This window comes from Chelonoidis abingdonii, chromosome 2 (assembly GCF_003597395.2).
Source record: "Chelonoidis abingdonii isolate Lonesome George chromosome 2, CheloAbing_2.0, whole genome shotgun sequence".
Classification (NCBI taxonomy): Eukaryota; Metazoa; Chordata; order Testudines; family Testudinidae; genus Chelonoidis; species Chelonoidis abingdonii.
In genome coordinates this window covers 173,531,001-173,556,116 of record NC_133770.1, presented here as the reverse complement: position 1 = coordinate 173,556,116, position 25,116 = coordinate 173,531,001, and the positions used below count along the sequence as shown (strand labels likewise).

Genomic DNA, 25,116 nt, shown 5'->3' with positions numbered 1-25,116 from the left:
TAGGCAGCAGGTTTAAAACAAATAAAAGGAAGTTCTTCTTCACGCAGCGCACAGTCAACTTGTGGAACTCCTTACCTGAGGAGGTTGTGAAGGCTAGGACTATAACAGTGTATAAAAAGGAACTGGATAAATTCATGGTGGTTAAGTCCATAGATGGCTATTAGCCAGGATGGTTAAGGAATGGTATCCCTAGCCTCTGTTTGTCAGAGGATGGAGATGGATGGCAGGAGAGTGATTCACTTGATCATTGCCTGTTAGGTTCACTCCCTCTGGGGCACCTGGCATTGCCACTGTCGATAGATAGGATGCTGGGCTAGATGGACCTTTGGTCTGACCTGGTATGGCTGTTCTTACATTCTTATGACCCCCCAACCCAAACTGCCCCCCCGGGACTCCACCTCCTATCCAACCCCCCCGACCCCTATCCACATCCCTGACCCCTGACACGCTCCCTGGGACTCCCACTCCCCATCCAACCCCCGCCTGCTCTCTGTCCTCTGACTGCCCCCCCCGGACCTCTTGCCCCTTTTCGTGCATGGATAGGACTTGCGATAGGGGCAACACTCAAACAGTAACTTGAGTTAACTTGGTAGTGAAGACAAGCCCTAAAAATTCCTCTCCTTCTGCATTGCTCAGGTTTTAGTTTCTTGTCACTTGTGATCTCAGAGGTCTCCCAAGGAGTCTTCAAGCAAAAGAAAGTAAGTCAAGACTTGATATTTATAATGTAAAGCAAGCCGAAGAAAACCAAACATTTTAAAAAGAATGTGTTGTGCCTTCTTTATATGTCATAAACAGAGCAAAAAGGGTACAAAATGGAGTGTTTTTGTTCTCCCCAGCTCACCTTTAAGATTATTTTATCCTGCCAGGCTGAAAAGTCACTTTAATCTTATAACTTGGTTATAGTAACCAGTTAGATCTCAGCATTGTCTGTTAAGCCATATGCGCTTCATGCTGCAATTAATTGTATTGTTCTACAAGGACAACACTTTGTTGCATATACTCCATGGGCATGTATGAGGACGCATTCTGGCTATGTCAGCTTTGGATCATGAATACTGGCTGAGTCCCCGCACTCCTGCACTTTTCAATGCTATTTAAATTAAGGATCATTTTCTGTATATAGTACTTTGATTATGGGTTTAAAAAAAAAGTCCTGAATATTTTTCTCACCCTTATTGCTCCAGACAGGCATACTGCTACAATCCAAGTTTAAGCACCAAATGCCAGTTTGGGCTTTACCTGTAACTGTTAACCCCACCAGTTTGAGGACAGAGATCACTCTTTAGTTCTTAAGACTACTTCATGAACTAACCCTTTTTCACTTGTGATGCTTATAGCCTGGAATTTTGTGCCTTCCCCAGTTGGGTCTCCTCTCTGGGACCTGACCTCTCTGGGATCTGAGGAAAACAATAGTAAGTTTACATCAGGTGGATGTTTTACCCAGTAAACTGATGGGAATGATTCTGACACAGACTTTTCTAAGAGAAGGGTCTCCTGTTCTTTGCAAACTACTCTCGTCTCAGACCTGACAAACTCATCACACCAAACGCATGTCTTACAGGATATTTCTCCATAAAGAGTAACATGTAAGGTATCTACAGAAAGCTCATAACTTGCTGAGATTCATAATCATTTTGTGATGAATGTGTGGGTAATATTTGAGGAATAATGTATTTGTATATGAAAGTATGCTTTATGGACTTGGAACAAAAATTATTCAGTAGGGGATAATAATGTGTCTTGGTGATGGTACATTCAGGCAGGAAGGATTTGTCACCCTGCCCTGTTTAGCTGGTGATGGAAATCAAGGTTCAATTGTTTAGCCTTGCACAATGCTAAGTGTATACTTAAAATGCTACAGAGGTGCAGCAGTAGTGCTTCAGTGTAGATACTATCTATGCTAACGCAGGGGTTCTTCCATTGGTGTAGGTGCTCATCCTCCCCAAGAGGCAGTAGCTAGGTTGACAGAAGAATTCTTCCACTGACCTAGTGCTGTCTACCCCAGAGGTTAGGTTGGTATAGCAATATCTCCTAGGAATGTGGATTCTCCACCCTCTGCCCCTGTAAATTCCTAGTGGAGATCAGCCTTTAAACTTTCAATGAAAAATCACCAGAGGCAACTGCTAACAGTCAACACCACTTACAAGTAAAAAAGAAATGTTACAGGACGGTGGATCACCCTGAATATGACTATGGAAATAAGATTCAGTATCACACAGATCTTCTGGATCCATTCACAGACACTGGTAGAGTGGGAGTGTTTTCATGAATGTTTGGATCCTTGTTCTTGTGAAACCAGCCAGCTCTTCAACAGACAAAGCAGTTTTTGTGGGGAGGGAGGAACCTACTTTGTTAGCTGGAAAAGGCAGCTATTAAAAAGTATAGACCCAGGTGTGCGTGTTATGATTTTGTTTTGTATTGTAACCATTTGTTCCCATCACTTTCTCTCATTCCTAGTTAAATCTTTACCCTTTCTTACAATAAACCAAAAGTAAGTTTAGCTCACAAGTGCAGTGTGGTTTCCAAGAGCGGTAGTTTAAAGTAAAATTGGTAAATTGGGGCACATGGCATCTTTAGGGTAGAGGATCTGTTTTTGCTAAGTTTTCTAAATCCATTACTTCCTTTGCTGTACTCTTCAGGCTAGCCAAGAACCCAATCCTGTGCTGGTAAATTGCCAGTCTGTCAACACTGCAGGGTTAGGCCCCAAAACAAGAGGTATAATACAGCCTTTTCTTAATATTTTCACTCATGCCATTTCCCTCTCACAAACAGTATAAATCCAATGAATTTGGGTAAATATAGCCAAAAATAGGAGATTTTGAAAGCAGCCAACCATTGATTGCATCCGATTGAAAGAAATACAGTGGGCATCATCTGGCCTGAACTTTGAAACTCTCTGTAGAGAATGAGATATGACTTGGAGAACATTGGCAGTTCTGATAAATGCCTTGCAGCTGAAGTGTCCATGGGCTAAAGCAAATGAATGAACGTTAGAATCGAATACAGTGTCCAGGAAGCAGTGCAACTGTAGGTTTACAGTGATGCCTACAGGGATTGTTTATTTTAGTGCTCCTTTGAATTTGAACTTCAGAATGCCTGGCTTTCTTCAAGCATGATTGTCAGAGCTTATGCAGCTTGCAGCTCTGAGCTCAGCCTTCAGGTATCTAATTTATCTTTCTCTCTCCTGACAGTGAAATTGTGATACTATGCACATGGCAGGCTTGTCTCCAACAGCCTTTAGCCTTTAGTCATGGCCACGAACAGGAGAGTGCTATATTACCTACTTGAGAGATGCCTTTTTCCACATGTGATGCTGCTTCAGTTGCGGATCAGTGGAGATGCTTGGAGCTAGAGATTCCCCTCCCTTCCTCCCCATCTGTTTGGGCCAGATCCAAAGCACATTGAAGTCAATGGGAGTCTTTCAGTTGACTTTGTGGGGATTTTCTGTGAGGGCCTCTCGCCTTTGGCATTCATTCCCCTCCCTTTGCTCTGAAATGGCTAAACTGTAGGGCACGATGCAAAGCCCACCCTATTAGCTCCAGCTTTCCGGGGGAAGGTGCAGTTGCCTTGGGGTGTGTGTTTTCAGAGGGAGAGAGTGGAATATCTCTTCTGTGATTACTGGGTATTACTGTTGTCGGGGATGGCTCTATGTTTTTGCCGCCCCAAGTATGGCAGGCAAGGCGGCTTTTGGCGGCGCGCCTGCGGACAGTCTGCTGGTCATGTGGATTTGGCAGCTTGCTTGTGGGAAGTCTGCTGGTGCTGCGTCATCGATGTCCTCGCTGCCGAATTGCTGCTGAAGCTGTGGGACTGGTGGACCTCCCAGAGGCGCGCCGCCAAAAGCCACCAGCCTGCCGCCCTCACAGCGACTGATAGGCCGCCCCCCATGGCTTGCCGCTCCAGGCACGCCTAACTTTAAGCATGTGAGTTGTCCCAAAAATTTCATTAGGATTTCTTGCATGTTTAAAGGTAGGCATGTGCTTAAGGATCTGGCTGAACTGGGACCTTATAGAATGTCAATAGCCAGGGTAGGCATCTTTTGATTATAAAACATGAAATAATTTTGGATTTGGGGTATATCCTACTAGATCTTTTAAAAGGGGTTTTATTGGGGGAGAGATGGTGTTAGAAATCCAGATAACAGATCACTCGGAAATTGGAGACAGTAAACACTTATTCAGCAAGGGCTTGCACCATCTCTCATTGGAATCCAGGGAAAGATTCTTATTGATTTCAGCAGGAGCTGGACTGGACCCTAAATTAGAAAGTGAGCAAAGTATTAATAATATCAGGTGCCAAAAGTTGTTACCAGGCAATTGCTCTCTGGCGGGAAACAAGTTTGCTGATCTCAGTCCAATTTGCAGAAAGCTAGTTTGTACATCACAAGAGCCACCACCACAACTGGTATTAGCTGGCAGTATTAGCCGAGGTGTTAGGGACTGAAAAGGTGTGGAGAGTGAAGTACTAGCTCACTGCCAGAGCTTGTCTGCACTAGAAAATTAGAGGGTGTTAGAGTACAACCTTAAGGATTCATGTTAGTTAACTCTATAAAGGGCCCTACCAAATTCAAGGCCATGAAAAACTCATGAAGGACTGTGAAATCTGGTCTTTTGTGTGCTTTTACCCTAGACTATACAGATTTCATGGGGAGACCAGAGTTTCTCAAACTGGGGGTCCTGACCCAAAAGAGAGTTGCACTGGGGTCGCAAGGTTATTTTAGTCGGGTCATGGTATTGCCACCCTCACTTCTGCCCTGCCTTCAAAGGTGGGCAGATGGAAAGCGGCGGCTATTGGCTGGCTGCCCAGCCCTGAAGGTAGTGCCCAGCCAGCAGCAGCACAGCAGTAAGGGTGGCAATACCATACCATGCCACCCTTACTGCTGTGCTGCTGCTTTCAGAGCTGGGAGGCCAGAGAGGGGCGGCCGCATACTGAGGGCCCAGCTCTGCAGGTAGCAGCGCAGAAGTAAGGGCGGCAATATCACACCATGCCATCCTTACTTCTGTGCTGCTGCTGGCAGTGGTTCTACCTTCAGGGCTGGGCTCCCAGCCAGCAGCCACTGCTGTCCAGCTCCGAAGGCAGTGCCGCTGCCAGCAATAGCACAGAAGTAAGGGTAGCAGTATCACAATCCTCCCATAATAATCTTGCAACACCCTCCACAGCTGCTTTTTGGATCAGGATCCCTATAATTATAACACCCTGAAATTTCAGATTTAAATAGCTGAAATCATGAAATTTATGATTTTTAAAATCCTGTGATGTGAAATTGATCAAAATGGACCTTGAATTTTGTAGGGCCCTAAATATATTTTTTTTTTCTTGTGAAGACAAACTCCTAGAGGGTTATAGCTCATGCTACACCTGTTCTCTAGGTAAAAAGAAGACTTTGATCTCTTGGACTCTCAATACAGTTCACAAGCACTAAATTCACACAAAAGCAGAGGAAAAAGGAAAAAAAATACATTAAAAAGAAAAACTCCTACTGATAAATGATTTCATTTAGTCATGATCTAAAGAGAAAGAATTCTTTTAACTATCATCATGAAATCTGTAACTCCATTTGCTCTTATCATGATCCTATCTAATGTGATTATCAGCTGGCTGGGGAAAAATGTATTTCTTTTGTGCCTCTAGTCCTATTGCTTCATTTCCCATCAGCTGAAGAAAACAAATTCACCAGAATAACCTAACTGCTTAGTTAGGCATGAACCTAGCTGCTTAGTTTTGTGGGTCCCAGAATCACTTCCTCAGGAAATCATGCTTTGTGTGTGTGAAAGCAAGTGTAGTAGTCTAGGGCTGGTCTACACTAGGGGTGGGGATCAGTCTAAGATATGCAACTTCAGCTATGCTGCCCTGCAGCTCCCCCATTGACTCCGCTTACTCCTCCTGCTGAGGTGGAGTACGGGCGTTGATTCGGGGATTGATTTATTGCATCTAGACGAGATGCGATAAATCAGTTCCCGATAGATCGATTATTACCACCGATCTGGCAGATAGTGTAGACATGGCCTTGGTGACAGGAAAACAGAGCTGAATTGCCACAATTAAACTCTCATTTGAAAGGCATTGTTTCTTTAGGTACCTGTGAAATTGCAGCATCCTAGACCCTGTGCGAACTATGTTAGCATTGAATCCCTTCTTTGCTCCATTGTTTGGGCTTATTTGCAGGTAGGATTTGACCTAGTTTTAGTATAAGTCATTCAATAATCCCAGAGCTGGAGAATTCTCTTATGTATTAGACTGACTGTCTTATACATTAATTCAAGCTGATTCCAGCTCAACCACCCACTGACCTATATTGGTGAGGTATGTGTGTCTCATAGATTTATTTTAAATTAGATCTCTCCCTTTTAGATTTATTGCGGTGTAAGTAAAATACCAAAATCTGTGTGTGTGTGTGTGAGAGAGAGAGAGAGAGAGAGAGAGCTGATGCATTTAATTAAGTTTCTCTTCTGGTATCAGTAAGACTCCGTCAATGTCAGATGAAGCACAGAGCTTTAATGGGAGAGGGAACTCTCATCTAACTAATAAGGTTCTCTAAAGCACAGGTGAGAGAGAGTGCTTTACTTGTGGGTATCTCTTTTTCTTGTTCTGAAACAATAGGGAATCTTGCAGTAAACAGCTATCGCGCTTTCAGTGTTACAGCGTTCTCATGGTGTAAATGAAAAACTCCTTGAAGATATTGCATTGGAATCAAAAACTGTATCTTAGAGCACAAAATAACCAAATCCTACAGTCCTTATTCAGACAAATCTCCAACTGCAGGACTGTGGCAGTATATTTGGGACAGCCTCCAAATATTTCTTACTGGTAACCTACTTCTGATGTCTTGAACAAAAATTACTTCTAATGGTTGTGGAATAAATTCACTCCCTTCCACTCCCAATCATTCCTATTAAAATTAACCAGAAGTATCAAGTGAATTTCTGATTCTGTGGGAGAGATGATTTATTTTCTTCTCTCCTGTGTTTTTAGAGTGATTAGGACATAATTAAGATAAGACAACAAAGGACGGAGAAGAATGATAAGACTGTATGGGTTTACTTAGAGCTGGGTGAAAAATTCAATATCCATCCTGAGCAAAATTGCAAGGGTTTGACATTTTGTTTCATTTTGAATTGGAACAAAACCTCAGACCGTGCAATTTTACACACAAGGAAATATTCCAATTTGGCAACATACTGGTGCCACTGCAACCTGTCCCAGGTCTCCATCTGCCCGTGCTGCTCCTGCGGGAAGGAAGTCCCAAGTCTGATGGTGGGAAGGGCTGTTGAGGATCCTGGGAACCCAAGCTGCCAAGGAGCTGGGAACCTGGGAATTGGGGCTCCCCAGCAGTCCACCAGCTGCTGAGAAGCTTAGTGAGTGAACTGGCAGGGAACCTGCCTGTTTTCTGTTGGAATTTCCTCAGAATCTGCATGCTCTCATGGAATGTTTTGATTTGGGTACACTGGCATTTTCTGACAATATTTTGTCTGACAATTTCCATCCAGCTCTAATTGTGATGTTTTGACTCCACGGGAATAAGCATATCAATGTTTTGGTGAACAGGAACATAACAGGTGTCTAGTACTGTTGCTGTTGGAATAGTGCTGCTTACTCTCAGTGATGACTAACCAAAATGAACTCTTGGAACCTGGGAATGTGAACATTTTGAGAGTTTCTCTAGGTTTGCAGATAACAGGCTGGAGGAAAAAGGTCAGTGAGGGCAAATAGAAGAATTTGCATCATGTTGCTGTAGCTGTAAACTTCAGAGTTTGTTTTTGTCTCACTTTTTTTCCACAAGGGAAACCTCTAGGCCCAGCTCTTGGGCTGTGTCTGAGCTACACTTTCAAGCTACTCTCATGCCCCTGACCCCTGTTACTGGCATAAAGTAGAGCAACTTCAGAGAGCTTTACACTGGCTGGGATAGACAGTCCGTCCATGTCTGCTTTTTCCTGGCCGTGCCTACTATTCTGGTCAGCTTCCGCTTCAGTCACCCCATGCAGGGGGAAATTTTTTGCATATTTGCCAACATTTCTTCAAAGCCAGGCTGTAGCTAGCCCTTAGAAATGTCCAGTCTCAAGTACAGTTTCAGTGGTCTTGGTTTTCCACTACCTTTCACTTGCAAAGTCGTATATACTTGTGGAAATTGGGCCAGAACCTCAACTTGTTTTAACTGTCATAGCTCAATTAAAGTCAATAGAACTATGACAATTAAACAGCTGAGAATCTGGCCTCTTGGGTATAAAATGATACCAAATTAGAATAGCATCATTTTGTGTTCTCTTTATACTCACTCTACACAAGTGTGAATAACTATTCAGACAGGGAGGATCTCAGGTGTGGGCTTGAGTGATCTGGAGGGAGGAACCCTGGGAGTAGCCGAGTCTAAGAACAAAGTGTGATTAACTTTATTGTCCCGTTGTTAATTTATTTGCTCATAAAACCAAACCACAGGATTCTGTATCATGTGAATTGTGTTTTAGGGCAGGTTTTGTAAAGTACCAGCTCACAGGCTCACACTGACTTCAAAGTCAATGGGAAAGCTCATGTGTGCACTGGAAGCAATGGAAAAGCCCCTGTGTGCTGTGTGGATTCTCTGTCAGCTGGGGACTCCCCCATGCTCGGGAAATCTTGTGGTTGGGAAAATCCATCTGCTTCCAGCTTGTTTGTGCTTCCAGATTACAACTCAGAATCTGCCCCAAAGATTCTATTTGTAATTTTGCGACCTCTGTCTGAGACATGCTTCATGAGTTGAAGGGTGGTGGTGTGGGAAAGGCCTTGGACTCAGACTCAAGAAATCTGGGTTGCATTTGTTACTACTGCAGGTTTATTGTGTGATCTTGAGCAAATTGCTTCTTTTCTTTGTCCCTCCGTTCCCTGGGTATTGAAGAGGATAATACGCACTAACAAAGGTGCTGGGAGGAAAACATTCATTAATGTTTGTGATGCTCTCAGTTACTTAGTTACATAAATAAGATCTGAGAAAATCAGATAGTAAACACCAGGTATGCACAACAACAGCAAAGCTAGAATATAACATTATTTGAAACGTGCGCAAATGTGAAAACATTACCAAACTTTTTAATACATAATTTTCCCATCTTCGCTAAATGGAAGATACTCCAGAAGACACTTCCTTTCATATCTGAGGGCAGATGATTCTAGCAATTAGTTCCCCTGTTGAAAAAAGGCTGTTCCCCCATATCTGCATTCTAGCCTTAGGGCACCTGAAATTAATGGAACTCTCTTCATCATAAATCATATGTATTCTGTAATGCTTTCAAAGAATGCTTAATGTGTTTGGGGAGTTTACATAATAAACCTTCCTTGATAAAGGTGAACTGCTATAATACTCTCCCTTGCTAAAAGTTTGATATTAACCTTGCTGTATGGTATATATGTGCATGCATAAATTTGTCCAAAGTTTGAAGCTGTCAGTGGCATATCAATGTCCATAAATCAGCCTTTGAAATGTGTTGTTATATTTAATCTTCTGCATATTGAATTTCATTATACAAATTTTTTTTTTAAATTTATTTTTCAAAGGTTTTAAAGTTTATACACCTCTACCCCCAATATAATGCGACCCGATATAACACAGGTTTGCATATAGCATGGTAACCCCGGGGCTCTGGCAGCGGGGCTCGGACAACGCTTTAAAGAGCCCTGGGCTCCAGCTGCTGTAGGGAGCCCCGGACCCTTTAAATCACCGCTGGAGCCCTGCTGCTGCTACCCCGGAGCTGCGGCAGTAGGGCTCGCTGGCAATTTAAAGGGCCTGGGCTCCCTGTAGAAGCTGGAGCCCAGGGCTCTTTAAATACCACTAGAGCCCTGCCACCGCTACCCCTGGGCTTCGGCAGCGGGGCTCTGGCAACGGTTTAAAGGGCTCGGCACTTTGGCTGCTGTGGGGAGCCCCAGGCTCTTTAAATCACCGCTGGAGCCCTGCTGCCACTACCTTGATGTAATGGGGTTTCACCTATAACACGGTAGGGATTTTTGGCTAGCGAGGACCGCGTTATATCGGGGTAGAGGCGTATAATTTAGAACCTTGACTAAGCTATGAAGTGTGCATGAAAATAATTCTTAACTGTAGGCCTGAGCCAAAATCCATTCAAAAAATCAATGGAAAACTCTCCTTGACTTCAGTGGCCCAATATCATTGATATCATGCTTACATGACAGGATTATTATGTTAACAGGCAAATAAATACTATTGTATTCTCCATTGATTGACCAAATCTCATTGCACACACTAGACTCTCTTTATTTTTTTGCAGTTGGCCCAAAGATCCACCTGATCCTGTTGCTGGGGTCAGTTCTGGGCCAGTCTAACTAGGGTTCTTGCAGATCTTTCACTGCAGTAAGCCTAATTTTGCTCCGATCTGCCATTCCTTTTCCATGTTCTCTTATCAAGTTTCTCCAGATGTATTGCATTAGCTGCAACATACGCCTTATGAATTCTACCTCTATCTTTTGCAATACCATCCCACACTGCAACTGGCTGCAAAAAGAGCAGGAAATACCAGTCTCTCCTTATTGCTTGTGGAAACAGGAAGTTGGCACCTTATCATTTCTAACTTCCTGTTGACCCAAGGAATGAGAGTCTGGAGACCAGCCTGGGTCTCTGACATTGCACGAGTTGAGTACATGTCAAGCCTGGAAAACCGCAGTTATTTATTGTAGCATCTTTAGAGCTCTGCCTTTCCATTGCTCTCTAATCACACATTCTTTCTCAAATCTTAAAAACTGTTACCTATTCCAGATAACAGCCTGAATTCTTGGTGTGTGTGGGGGGGTGGTTCTGTCACTTTCTCAGCCATCCATTCTTTCATTTCACTTTGATCTCCCATTGCAGGATTCATCTGCTTTACATATTCCTCTCTGGTTCTCATCTGCTTCTGCACCTTTCTGACACTTCTGTTTTGTTGCTTGTGGATTTTCATACCCCGTTAGTTTTTATTAATATTACTAGTTGTGTCTCAGATCTGCACCATTCAGGGTTATTAAACATAATTCCAGTTGCTTCTGTCTCTATCTGATTTCATTGGGTATGCCTACGCTACAGGATTATTCCGATTTTACATAAACCGGTTTTGTAAAACAGATTGTATAAAGTCAAGTGCACGTGGCCACACAAAGCACAATAATTCAGCGGTGTGCGTCCATGTACCGAGGCTAGCGTCGATTTCTGGAGCGTTGCACTGTGGGTAGCTATCCTGTAGCTATCCCGTAGTTTCCGCAGTCTCCCCCACCCATTGGAATTCTGGGCTGAGATCCCAATGCGTGATCGTGCAAAAAACCGCTGTTCGGGTGATTCTGGGTAATGTTCGTACACTCAATCCTTCCTCCAGTGAAAGCAAACAGCGATATCATTCGTTGCCCTTTTTCCCTGGATTGCCCTGGCAAAGATACGCCATGCATGGCAACCATGGAGCCTGTTTTGCCTTTTGTCACCTAGTCACACGTGTATGTGTACTCGATGCCGCTGACAGAGGTGGGTACTGCAGTGTCTACAGAGCAAGCATTCATTCCATTTGCCTTTTGCAAGGTAGCAGAGATGGTACCACCCCTATTGCACTGGTCCGCTTTGTAATTTGCAATGAGATTGACGGTTTTCAATCATTTTGTACTGCTTGCAATTGGGAATTGGTGATGATGGTTATCAATCATTTTGTACTGTCTGCTGCTGTCATGGTGCTCCTGGCTGGCCTCGCTGAGGTCGCACTGCGTGTGCGATGATGGCCAAAAGAGGTGAAGTGACTTCCCGCGGTCATTCCCCTTTTTATGTTTTCGTCTTAACAATTAGAGTCTAAGTCTGGCGAGACATATTGATGGCAACAGTTCTACTAGGAGATGCGAGAGCACAGCCGCGCTCCTGGGATCAGATCCCCAGATATCCGCAGAAGATATGAGCTGATGCCTATGTCGTCTAGGGGTGCCCTGGCAACACACCACCCTTCTGATAGCCTTCTACTCCTTCTCACCCCTCTCCGAGAACCGTTTACGTGGCAGTGTCTGCTCCATTTGTGTGGATGAAGTAATAAGAATTGCAGGATACGAAACCAACTGAGTTTTTAGTGGGATGATAGAAGTTGCGGGTGATAGGAAGCCTCCAGCTGCTATGATAGTCTCGGTCGACGTATAATAGAGTCGGGTGGAGAGGATACGTCATGCTCTTCCCACGCTATTGATGTCCTAAGTCTATTGGAAGAATCTGGTTTCTTTCTTATGATCATGTAGCTGAGGGGGGGAAGGAGGCGGGGCTGATGGGAGCTCAGGCTCCAGCTTGCTATGTGGAAGGACAGTTATACCCAAGCATCTTTATTACATCTTGGTCGTCCATTCCCTTTTCACGCCAGGCGCCCCCGGGCCGACCTCTGTGCCAAGGCCAGCTAAGATAGCACTCATGGGATGATGATGAGGACGGCTATCAGTCATTTTGTACTGTACTGTCTGCCACCGGGAAGGGAGGGAGAAGGATGCTGCTGTTAGCGCTGCAACACCAGTCATTTCTACCAGCGAGCATCCAGTGGAGACGGTGACACTGAAAAATGCGGTGAAGAATGATTTTTTTCTCATTGAGGGATGGAGGATAATGATGAACATGCCCCGATACTACTAGGCGACAATGTTTGTTGGACCTTTCGGCAAGGTTGGGACTCACCAGAATGCCCAAGCTGCTTTCGAGGAGACTCCACGAAAAACTTTGGATACGCGGCAGTTGCTGCCCAGCCTCCCCTTCCTCCCTTCCTATGGTGTCCAGTATGATTCTTTGGCTTTCCGTTATGTGTCCACACAGAGCACGTGTCCTTGTGGACTCGTATCATAGCCTGGAGATTTTTTCAAATGCTTGGCATCATCTTCTGTAACGGAAGCTCTGAGTAGAACAGATGTCTCCCCATACAGCAATCAGATCCAGTATCTCCCGTATGGTGCATGCTGGAGCTCTTTTTGGATTTGGGACTGCATCGTCACCCATGCTGATCAGAGCAACACGCTGGGCAAACAAGAAATGAAATTCAAAAGTTCATGGGGCTTTTCCTGTCTACCTGGCCAGTGCATCGAGTTCAGATTGCTTTCCAGAGCGGTCACAATGGTGCACTGTGGGATACTGCCCAGAGGCCAATACCATCGATTTGCGGCCACATTAACCCTAATCCGATATGGCAATACCGATTTCAGTGCTACTCCTCTCTTTAAACCTTTAAACCGGTTTAAAGAGCCCTTTATATCAATATAAAGGACCTCATTGTGTGGATGGGTGCAGGGTTAAATCGGTTTAACGCTGCTAAATTTGGTTTAAACGCGAAGTGTAGACTAGGCCATTGTCATGTTCCCCTTCTCCTTCAGAGTCCGATAGCTACCTCTGACAGTCTTTACTGGCTCTTCTCTGTCAGCAACTTTTTCTTGGCTGTCACTCGATAATCAGAGCAACTAATGGTAAAACAACATTTCTGACTGACGCTGAAGTCAGCAATGCCCTCATATGAGACCTGGTTGGCTCCACAGGCTGTGCAAATCTCTGCTCTGGGAAGAGTCCAACCTGACAAACCTTTGGACCAGCTGTTCATTTTGGATAACTCGGCACCTTTTGCCTTATTTAGGAAGCATGTTGATTACAAACTCTAAGGAATTCATTTAGATAGGCAGTAATCCAGGGCCGAAGAAGCTCTCAGTTGGAACACTAACTCTTGACACATTCATTAAACTGAAATGGTACATAAATGTTGTAAGATCTCATGTGATTTACCTTTTGTCCTCACCAACGCACAGTGAGCCAAATGGGTGGTAACTGTTTCCCTATTTAATTCTGACTACAGGTGATGACTTACTTTTTAAAATTGAGCTGTGGCAGAATGAATGAGTGTTGTGGGGCTTCGGTATATTTTGAGGTAAAATTACTCATTTTGCTGCCATTATGTCAAATGTTGCACCTCCAAAATGATATCGGGAACTCTGCTGCAGTAGAGACCAAGGGGTTAGATGACAGAGACTAATATTTAACCCATTCTTAGATGTTGCTAAGCAATCTTCACCTGGAATTAGGCTAACTGAATATTCTAGCTGGCCTGTTCAAAATATTTTGATCACATTTTGAGGCCTTTTTTGTTTGGTTCAGCACCACAAACACTTACTGACCCTCCGAGCCGCAAACAACAGAAGAATCTTCAGAAGAAAGTTAAGAGCTGGGGAGCACCTGCTGGGGCTCAGGGATTCTGCCCTGCTCCTTCTGAAGTCCTGAGCCCAGGGACCCCTGCCCCTCGGGTCAGAAGCCCACCACCCTGCTGCAAGGCAGAGGTCCTGAGCTCCCCACACCTCCCAGTCTGGTAGGTGGAGAATGGGGGAGAATGTGGGAGGCTCCATGAGCTGCACTTTAACCATATAAGAGCCACATGTGGCTTGTGAGCCACAGTTTGGCCACCCCACTATATCCATATAATATGTGTGGCTGTAAATAAGATGACATTTAAAGACATGCTCAGAAGTGACCATTTCCAGGGTTACGCTCTACCTATAATAGAGAGAGTTTTATTATTTATCAGTAGAAAATCTCCTGCAAATGAAGTCACTACTGCTTTCATTAGTCTTTACACAGTATGTTGTACAACTTGTGAGCCTCTAATTACAATTCTATAAGGGTTTCCATTCTATCCCACTCCCTTTAAATTGCTCATAACTTTCCAAAACTTTCACACCTTTTGGGATGAAAATTTCTTAGCCTAGTTTCTGCCTGAAGGTGACTTTTATTTTGTTGCTAAGTTCTGAATTCTCCACCCGTTTCTATGCTTGCAGCGACTGAAATACCACACAGAGACACTGGGTCAGATATAAGATGCTGAGTCACTGAGTTGATAGTACTTGTAGATACGACTACAGTACTGGACAGGAATAGAGGATCAGAGATAAGGGGCTTGATTCATATCTCATTTACATCAATATAAATTGGGTTTAACTCCAGTAATGTCAATGGAGATACCCTAGTATCAAGGGCGGCTCTAGGCATTTTGCTGCCCCAAGCACGGCAGGCAGGCTGCCTTCGGCGGCTTGCCTGTGGAGGTCTGCTGAAGCCGCAGGACAGTGGACCCTCCGCAGGCAAGCCGCCGAAGGCAGCCCGCCTGCCGCCCTCGTGGCAACCGGCAGAGCGCCCCCGTGGCTTGCCGCCCCAAGCACGCGCTTGGCGTGCTGATGCCTGGAGCCGCCCCTGCCTAGTGTAAATGAGTGCCAAATAGGATCAAAGATATTTTGTGGATCTTCACCAATTAATTTCCTGACTTCCAAAATTTGGGGGCCAGAATCTTAGTGTGGCAATATTGACTTATACCAGCTGAGTTTCTGAGCTTTCATAGCTTCAATGTTCTCATGTTGTTGTTGTAATTTTTTTGTTTTAATGGATATCTGTGTATAACCTGGACTGTACCTTTAACTTTTTTTATCTCAGAGTTATGTACATTGATAGTATGAACAGTTAGCTCCTGTACCCTATTAAAACAGACGACACTCCCCCAAGCATCCACACTCTTAAGATCTGCCCAAAGAATTCACTCAAGTTTATTTTTATTAGTTTGAAAGTTTTTACTTATTCTACCCAGTTCCCCCATGATTGGTCAGATTGTACTTGGTTCTTACACAGGTGTGCCAGTTTGGGGGAGGGAAGAGGAGGGAAAGGACACAGGTAAGTCTGTGACCTATGTGAGGGCAACACACACGTTCAGTCTATGAGCCCCGTGGGTGATTATGATTCCCTCTTTTATGCATTGACCAGTGGATGTGAGCAAGGAGCACTCTATGAAAGTGCAGCTGCCTCTGCCTTGCCTACACTCATTCTTCATTGAACAGAATGCTTCCTGATGCTCCCGTTTTGCAGGGGCTGTCCCTTACAGTCACATCTGAGATCTATACGGCTTGAAGTGTAGCTGCTTTGTGAAGTATTTCTTTCACGTACAAAGATTTTCATTACGACCAATGTGCCCAATTTTGAAAAGCAAATCTTTTTTTTTTTTTTTTAACCATTGGAACGCAGGTGTCAATTTCTGTGATCATCATTTTGGTTCCATAAGATACATATTTTGGCCCAGTTCTGCTCTGGGTTGTTTTGGTGTCAATATAATCACTGAGAGGTTGGTAAGACGCATTGTGAGCCAGAGCTGCTGCTGGTGTAAATTGGCCTGGTTCCACTGACTTCAGTGGAGTGGTATCAATCTGTGACAACTGAGGATGTGGCCCACTGCACACATTTTGTTTTTTGTGTCAAATATTGGCCACTGCCAGAGGCAGGATACAGGAATGAATGGCCCTATGGCCTAATCCAGTATTTCACTCCTATATTTCCATCCTTTATTTCCATCATCTCTGGGATAGTTAACTATAATGTTACATGTTAAATAGGGTATTGTGACCAGTTGTATGAACTGGAAAGAGAAGGAGGGAGAAAATGTTATGAGAAGGAAAAATCCTCCTCACAGCTACAAGCCTTGACTGATAATTCAGTCTTGGGAAACTACTATAGGAAAAACACGAACATCACTGCGCAAGTGTTTAATTATTGTTATTTACCCATTAGTACTGACTAGGAAATACTTTTATTTAAAAGTCGTCTCCACAAACATAGGCAAACTGACTCCTTTAAAGAATATTCTTAAATACAGTGAAGTGGGCAGGGACAGAAAGGTATAACTAACTTGTCAAACTGACTTGTCGCCTTTTTCTATGAGATTACATGTTTGGTTGATAAAGGTCATCGTGTTGATGTAATATATTTAGTCTTCTGTTAATCATTTGACTTGGTACTGCAAGACATTTTGATTAAAAACCCCTAGAATGATATAAAATTAACATGGCATACATTAAATGGATTAACACCTGACTAACTGACACATCTCGAAATGTAATGGTAAACAGGTAGTTATTACTGAGCGGTGTGATGCTAGTGAGGTCCCACAGGGATCAGTACTTGGCCCTATGCTATATAATATTTTTATCAGTGACCTTGGGAAACCAAAATCATCATTGAAAGTTTGCAAGTGACACAAAGATTGGGGGAGTGGTAAGTAATGAAGAGGACAGTTACTGATACAGAAAGATCTGGATCGATTGGTAAACTGGATGCAAGCAAACAATACACATTTTAGTACTCCCAAATGGAGGCACAGAAAATATAGACCATACTATAGAATGGAGGACTCTATGCTGGGGAAGCAGTGACTCTGAAAATGATATGGGCGTCATGGTGGATAATCAGCTAAACAGAGTTCCCAGTGCGATGCTCAGGTAGGAGTAGAAGTTATTTTACCGCTGTGTTTGGCAGTGAGGTGACTGCTACTGGAATACTGGGTCCAGCTCGGGTGCCCACAAGTCAAGAAGGATGCTGATAAATTCGAGTGGGTTCAGAGAAAAGCCATGAGAATTATTAAAGGATTGTAAAACATTCTTTATAGTGATAGACACAAAGAACTAATCTATTAGTTTAAGAAAAAGAAGGATAAGAGTTGACTTGATCACAGTTTATAAGTACCTCCATGCAGTGATGAGCTCCCAAAATCCTAAAAACCGGTTCCCTACCGGGTCCTCAGCGGCACTTTGGCTGTGTGTGTGTGTGCGTCCTTCACTCAGTCCGGGTTTTCGGCAGCATTTCAGGGGCAGGCCCTTCACCCGGAGCGAGTGAAGACACCCCCTCCCTCCATTGAAGTGCTGCTGAAGACCCAGTAGGGAACCGCGCCATGAGTACAGTACAAGCCCCATGTGCCTGTCTCCCGCCCCACGTCCTGCCCCCAACTGCACCCCCTCAGAACCCGCAAGTTTCTCCCCCTCTCTCCCACCAAGGTAGCAGCAGCAACCCGGGGTTCCAGGGGCTATTTAAAGGGTCAGGGCTTCCCTGCTTCTACAACCCCTGCCCTGTAAATAGCCGCGGGAGCCCTGGGGAAGCAGCAGGGATCTCTTGACTATTTAAGGGACCAGGGCGGCAGAGGCAGCTGGAGTCCCTGGCCCTTTAAATAGCCCCTAGAGCCCTTCGCTATCCCAGGGCTCTGGGGGCTATTTAAAGGGTCTGCGACTCCCTTGCTTCTACTGCCCCGGTCCTTTAAATAGCCACCTGGAATAGTAGGGGGACTTTGGCAGCTATTTAAAGGGCTGGGGCAGTAGAAGCAGCTGGAGCCCCGGACTTTTTAAATAGCCCCCAGAGCCCCACAGCCCTACCCCAGGGCTCCAGCAGTGGGGCTCTGGTGGCAATTTAAAGGGCCTGGGGCTCCCAGCAGTGGCTGGAGCCCCAGGCCCTTTAAATTGCCTCCTAGGGAAGCCGAGCCACCCCTTTAGCAACTGGTTCTACACCAGCTTCTAAATTTAACAACCTGTTCTTGTGAACCTGTGCGAATTGGCTCCAGCTCACCACTGCCTACATGGGAAATAAAAATTGGAAAATGGACTCTTCAATCTAGCAGAGAAAGGCATAGCTAGACTGACTGGCTGGATTTGGAGCTAGACAGATTCAGACTGGAAATAAGGTGTAGTTATTTAACAGTCAGGATGATTAACCATTGGAGCATCTTACTGATGGCTGTGGTGGATTCTCTATCACTGGCAATTTTAAAATCAAGAATAGATGTTTTTCTAAAAGACATGCTCTAGTTCAAATAGGAATTAATTCAGGGAAGTCGGAGGGCCTGTATTATATAGTAGGTTACATGTTCACAGTGGTCCCTTTTGGGATTAAATCTATGAAAAATATAATGTCCCTACCCCATGCCTCACAAGCCCTGCAAAATCACAGGCAAACAAAACAAAAACCCCATAGGACAATAGTGAAGGAAACAAATGATATTTAATGTACTGAACTAAGAAATAGGTGGAAACTTCAAAGAATCATCTTGAAAAATAAATAGAACCAGTACAATTATTAATGCTGGAGAACAGTATTAATAAATATTTGTTCTTTAATATGGTAATATAGTGCATTAGTATAGTGCCATCCTTGGGTCATATACTGCTTGCAGTCTTGAGCTCAATTTCCATTGATGTTATTGGGCTACATTTTCAAAGGAAAGAACCCCAGCTCTGCTCACAAAGTATTCTTGTAGCTATGCAAAGAGTTAATGTTACTGAAAAGCTGGTAGTTCCTTTTTATTTGCACACAAATATGCATTTCTCAGTTGGGATGCCTTCTTGGGGTGCCAGGAGTCAGCGTCACCTTCTTATTCCCCTGCCTCAACGAGAGGAAGATTTGCTCGTGCTTAACTGGGTGTCCACTTCCTGACACCAGTGGCGTAGCCAGGTGGAGGGAACAGGGGAAATGATCAAAAAGGCACCACCTGCTGCGGCACTTTTACTTACCCAGCAGTGCTGCTGTCCTTTTACTCACCTGGCGGTGCTCCGAGTCTTCAGCGGCACTTTGGCGGCAGGCCCTTCACTCGCTCTGGGTGTCTTCAGTGGCATTGAGGGACCCACCGCCGAAATGCCACTGAAGACCTGCGAAGCGAGTGAAGGTCCTGCTGCCAAAGTGCCGCTGAAGACCTGTAACGTCAGTGGGTGAGTAAAATAAAAGTGCCACAGTGGGTGGTGCCTTTTTTTTTTTTTTTTGATCGCTCCCCAGGTGAGTAAAAAGATGCCAAGAAATTGACAAGGCTCAGTGGGGAAGCGGCCGCTGCCCCGCTTCCCCCCCTAGCTACACTATTGCCTGACACCGCCAGTTGATTAGCCACCCAAACTATCTCCTGAGGGCTCTTTCAGCTCTTTCTTTGCCTTGCAAGGTTAATAACAGGTGCAGACCAATCCCTTTTGAAGTCTTCCCCTGTAGAGTCCAGACCCTGTCACTGGACACTCACAGAAATGACCATCTAAGCTGTCCCCAGAGAAATAGTGCATGCACCCGCTTGTTTGATTCAGCTGAATGAATATCAGCTCCAATATAACATCACAGCACTGAGGTGTATTTATAGTGAAAACAATCATAAGTTTATTATCAAAGACTAAAATTTAAGAGAAAGTGAATAAGGACAATGATGGAAACACAAATTTTTACATATAAAACAAAAGTATAACATGTTTCTTAGAGCCTAAACTTAACTATATCAGGCTAAAACCTCTGTCTAAAGTACTTTCTCACCTAAAGCAGTTCCCCAGCTTCTTCAGCCAGCCTGGCTGGAATCCCCCATTTCTGCAATGAATGCAGAAAGCACTGTCCTTTTTGCTTCCTCAGTGAAGGATAACAAAATGTCTTTTTCCTTTTCCCCCCCCATACTCCCGAACTCATTTTGTTGCTCACAGAGTCAGGATGATCCTCTTGTGATTCATTCCCTGGTGTGCTGGCTTCATGTTGTATGCAAAATGGGGATCTCGCTGTGTTGGCTTAGGATGCGTAATCTACCGAGGGAGATACATCTCTTTGTCTGGCAAAAACCTGTTTGCCTACCCAGCCTGGGACACAGTCTCTAAAACATATTTTCAGTACATACACACACATCTCCTTAAATATCATCTGTAAGTACATCTCACAATGTTTGAGTATCAATATGACATAAGCTTTTATTAGAAACCTCACTTGATCCTTTTTTGGTAAGTGCTATTAAAGCAAAGTGTTAGGTGTAGTGAGTTTGTCAGGCCTGTCAAGAGTTACTGTGACAGAACAATGTTCCCTTTGTCAGTTGGCATCGAGGGTTTTTAGGGTCACACCAGTGTAGTTAGTTGTTTGCTCATTCATGCATATGTTTTACTGGCATAACTTAGGTGCCTAGAAAAACTTATTATTTTTAAGCATTTGCATTACTTATCTCATGTACAGACATAGTAGTGGATGGAAATAGCTAAAAATTCTTAAGGGTTTAAAGGCTTAATTGGAAATTATTATTAAGGTTCAGAAATATTTGGGAAATTCTAAAAATGTGTTAAGTGAAAAATAAGCTAAGGGCCAGGGTTTCAGACTCTAGCCTCCATTTTTGTGGGCATAACTGCCATTGCAAAATTGTGTTGGTGGTTACATGTAGCTACAGAAATGGAAGCCTAGTAAAGATTGACCTGAAAATTTGGCTCTAAAAAAGGACACTAGTTATTAATCATTTTAAGAGGTGCAGATTCTATTCTCCTGCATTTTAAAATCTTTTTTTTTTTCTCTGCATTTTGTTTGGTCTTCCCAATTAACCTGGTTCATTTGAATTTTCTGTTTTGCTCAGATACCAAAAGATTAAAGTCAGATGCTCTTCTACAAACTTCCTAACCACTGTCCTTCACTGATGAGTTAAAAGGAAGAAGTCGTGGAAAGAGAGGAACTACACCAGGCTTCAGATTTTGGACTATACGGCAAGACTCTGTAAGATACTCGGTGTTTTCTCCATTAGGGCTACAATGGAGACACTGTCCCAGGACTCTCTGCTGGAATGTCAAATTTGTTTCAATTATTACAGCCCCCGACGGAGGCCCAAGTTGCTGGACTGTAAGCATACCTGTTGTTCTGTTTGCCTTCAGCAGATGAGGACAAGCCAGAAGGACCTGAGATGTCCCTGGTGCCGAGGTATCACTAAACTGCCACCGGGATTTTCTGTATCCCAGCTGCCTGATGACCCAGAGGTGATTGCTGTGATTGCAATTCCCCATACTTCAGAGCACACCCCAGTCTTCATCAAACTTCCTAGCAATGGGTGCTACATGTTGCCCTTGCCAATCTCCAAGGAGAGAGCACTGTTGCCAGGAGACATTGGCTGTCGCCTCCTGCCAGGTAGTCAGCAAAAGTCTGTCACTGTGATGACAATCCCAACCGAGCAGCAGCCCCTGCAAGGAGGGATCCCGCAGGAAGTCGGAGAGGAGGAGCAAGACAGGAGGGGCGTTGTGAAAAGCTCCACCTGGTCAGGTGTTTGCACTGTGATCTTGGTGGCGTGCGTCTTGGTCTTTCTCCTTGGTATTGTTCTCCACAATATGTCTTGCATTTCCAAGCGTTTCACTGTGATTTCCTGTGGCTGAAAAGAGTCTGCTCCCAGAATACTCCAATGGGATAATTATGGGGTTGGGAAGGTGGTGGTGATGACAGGCTCGAGTGAGATGATGCACTGCAACATTGACCAATGACTACAGAATGCTTGACATGGACAGCTGTTTTTACAGTCTAAAGGCAGTCCTAAAAGGCAAAATGTGAGACCTCTCAGCAAAGTACAGAGAAAATCATAATGAGCATCTGATGGTAACTGCATTGAGGAAGACTGCATGTGTCACCATCCTCACTGATCAAATGGACTGTAACTTCTAATGATTTTTATCATGTTATGAGACTAAAGACATCTATTTAGCTGGTTATACTGTAAAAGTATATGATATGATCACTCTGTCTTTAAATGCAGTAGATTAAAATCAAAATGCTATATGTATAAGTAGAATTAAACATGAGAATCAGTGTAAGACTCAGTAAAGATAGTCCAATGCCAGTCCATACATATTTTTTTTAATGGGAGGTGAAAGGGAACTGTAAAAAAAATTTCATTTAGTTAGTAAGGCTTTTTAAATATTTTAAATTGCACATTAATTAAAATAAGTTAGAAAGTTGCATAATAGTTTTTAAAAGGAAACATTTTACAAGCAATTTGTGTTTCGTATCTGATGTGTGTTTTGTCATATACTTTCATTTTGTTTCCACCTGTAGTGAAGTGTTCTTTCCAAGTGTTTTGTTAAAGCAAGATCCAAGCAGAGGAGCAATAAAGTGAACAAATAGGGCTACCTAAAAGTGCAGCCAAAGCCCTGTCGTGAAGTATGGCTTTGAAGTGTAAACACTGGACATGCTGTTTCACCTCTGGTCTGTCAGACAGGCTTCTCAAGCTCTGGTTTCCCTGGAGATTAGTGAAGAGATGGGTCATAGAAGTGCTGGACATGTTTCTTGCAAGGACTGGATAGCAAATTGATTTTTAGAATATGGGACCAGCCTTGCCTCCATGTTCAGTCATAGTTGCAGCTGTGTCATTATTGACAGTAACTCCATGGATGCCTAGATGACAGAACAGAAATTGAGGTCTCATTGTGCCAAGCATTGTACAAATATCTCATCTCAAAGGGTTCATGCTCTACATAGATAAGACAGACCAACGATGGGGAACAGGTTGAGAGGGGAAAGAGACTTGCCCAAGGTCACAGATCAAGTCAGTAGCAGGACTGGGAACAGAACCCAAGGATCTTGAGTCCAAGACTAGTGCTTGATCCACTGGACTATGCTGCCTCTCCTAATTGCCTGGAGTCACACTGGTGTAAAACCTGTGTGAGATCATAATCAGGCCCTGTGCCTCCTTTCAGTGATGTAAACCTTGCTACTCTTAGGGCCAAGTGTGAAACTTTCAAAAGGAAATGATATATTTTTTACTGCATGTTGACATCACAAAGCTCACGTGACTGCAATTGATTGCTCATAAAGGGCCAGATTAGGCTACTTATGCTAACACCTCACCTAACAAGACAGTTCATCACCTTTTGTGGGACTTCTTGCGGAGTAAGGTATTCAGCATGAGTAAGGGTATCAGAATCTGGCTGAAAGTCTGGATTTGTTTGATTTTTTTTTTTTTTTTTTTTTAAGGGTCAGAGTGGGACTTGGGGTAGAAAAAAACTATTGGTTTGCCTGATTTGTATTGCTAGTGTGAAGAATGAACAATTACATAGGTGTAAGCACAGTGAACAATGACCTCTAATCTATTACTAATATGCTTTCTAATAGTTAATCTGAGATGATTCAACCCTATGTAATAACACTGGAGAACCTTGTTTCAACTGAGTTAGGCACATAAAAGAAGTCAGTGGTATTGCACCAGTGCAACTGAGGAAAAATTGGTTCATTATGAACATCATTCTCATTGGAAAATAAAATACAGAGCACATATCTTCCTTAGTGCTAGATTCTCTCTTCTCTCTCTCTCTCCTCTGCTTTATGTCTGTTCTCTAAAAAATGGCATATATATGCCTGATTGTTAAATTATATATGTAAGGTTACGCGTGAATTTAAAGCTCCTGGTGCACTGTGCCTGCCTTTAACTACTGTCATTTGTGAGGGCATAACAAAGAAAATACCCCAGAGGTGACACATTTGTTACCTCCTTTTATCTACCAAGAAGAGCACATGCAGAACCATATGCAATATGCAGAGAACCTAGTTTACAAACACTTATTATAAACATTATGCGCCTGGACATCAGTGAATGTGGAGTGTAATAGGAAGGGATATTAATTCCAAACGCATGCGGTATTAAAATTGTTAATCTGTATCATCGTCTTGCAAGGAAAACTGTATTTACATCCATGTTACATGTTAGCATGTAATGGAGCTGTAGCCGGCTAATATTTCTGCCTTCATAAGACTCCATGCTAGAATACAGTTAGAGGACATTCTGCTCTACTGCCTCGCCCCTTGTAATCATCTACCCTCGCAGCACGTGAGGGGGGGTGAGGAGAGTGGGCATGAAATGCTACCAGATCAGAATGGCTGTGCTTGACACCGATTTTGCACTCACTGAGCACAAGTGTAAATGGCTAGACAAGATGCAAGACAGTGGAGTAGAAGGCCCTGTGAGTACAATACTAATAATATTAACATTGGAATGACCATAAAATGCCTAACTGAAGCTCTTGACAAAGCAGGTTCTCTTGATCTTTTCAAATAATGTCTCTCATAAAAGGTGCTGGTTTTCCTTCCCCACACAGAGAGTGTAGTTGGAAGGATAAACCAGAAATTAGGTTAAAATGCTACACTGCATAACACATTTCATAACAGGCAAACATGGGGTTTAATCTGGTATTAATGATGTAGGCATCATCTGACTAGAACACCATACTGTATTACTTAACACAGTGCATTGTTTGGTTAATGTGAGTTTCTTATACTATTCAGAGCCTGCTGAAATGCATGGCTGACCTAACTTCTGATTCTGATATTTGCCTGTTTTACAGTTTTTGTGTGAGTGCAATAAATAAAACCTCAACATTTTTTGTGGGTTAATGCCTATTCAAAAATATAATTTTATGGGGGAAGTTTCTTCTTTGTTTTAGGCAGTGCGACTGGCATTGAAATTTTGCAACCTTCATATCATGTTAGATCACATAGCTTTATGCTGATGAATGTAGAAATGAGCTGTAGTATATTGCAATGTACAGTGTTAGACCATTTCTCAAGTAGGTTAATAGTCATACTTTAAA

At 43.5% G+C, this 25,116-nt stretch overlaps 1 protein-coding gene across 3 annotated transcripts in view; it reads left to right on the top strand.

The window, feature by feature from the left end:
- The window catches only part of RNF152 (ring finger protein 152), a 59,137-nt gene extending 34,233 nt beyond the window's left edge, over positions 1-24,904 (top strand). Inside the window, exons 3-4 of one of the 3 annotated variants that reach the window (XR_012655305.1) lie at positions 21,132-21,268; positions 21,427-21,507. Coding sequence is in view for 2 of the 3 variants with exons in the window: in XM_032764419.2 (XP_032620310.1) it covers positions 21,304-21,915 (612 nt within the window). In the remaining variant the exon portion in view is untranslated. Of the gene's footprint in view, positions 1-635; positions 699-21,131 lie in introns of those variants that run through there. The other 2 variants (XM_075062810.1, XM_032764419.2) reach the window with 2 other exon arrangements.
- The last annotated feature ends 212 nt before the right edge of the window (positions 24,905-25,116 follow it).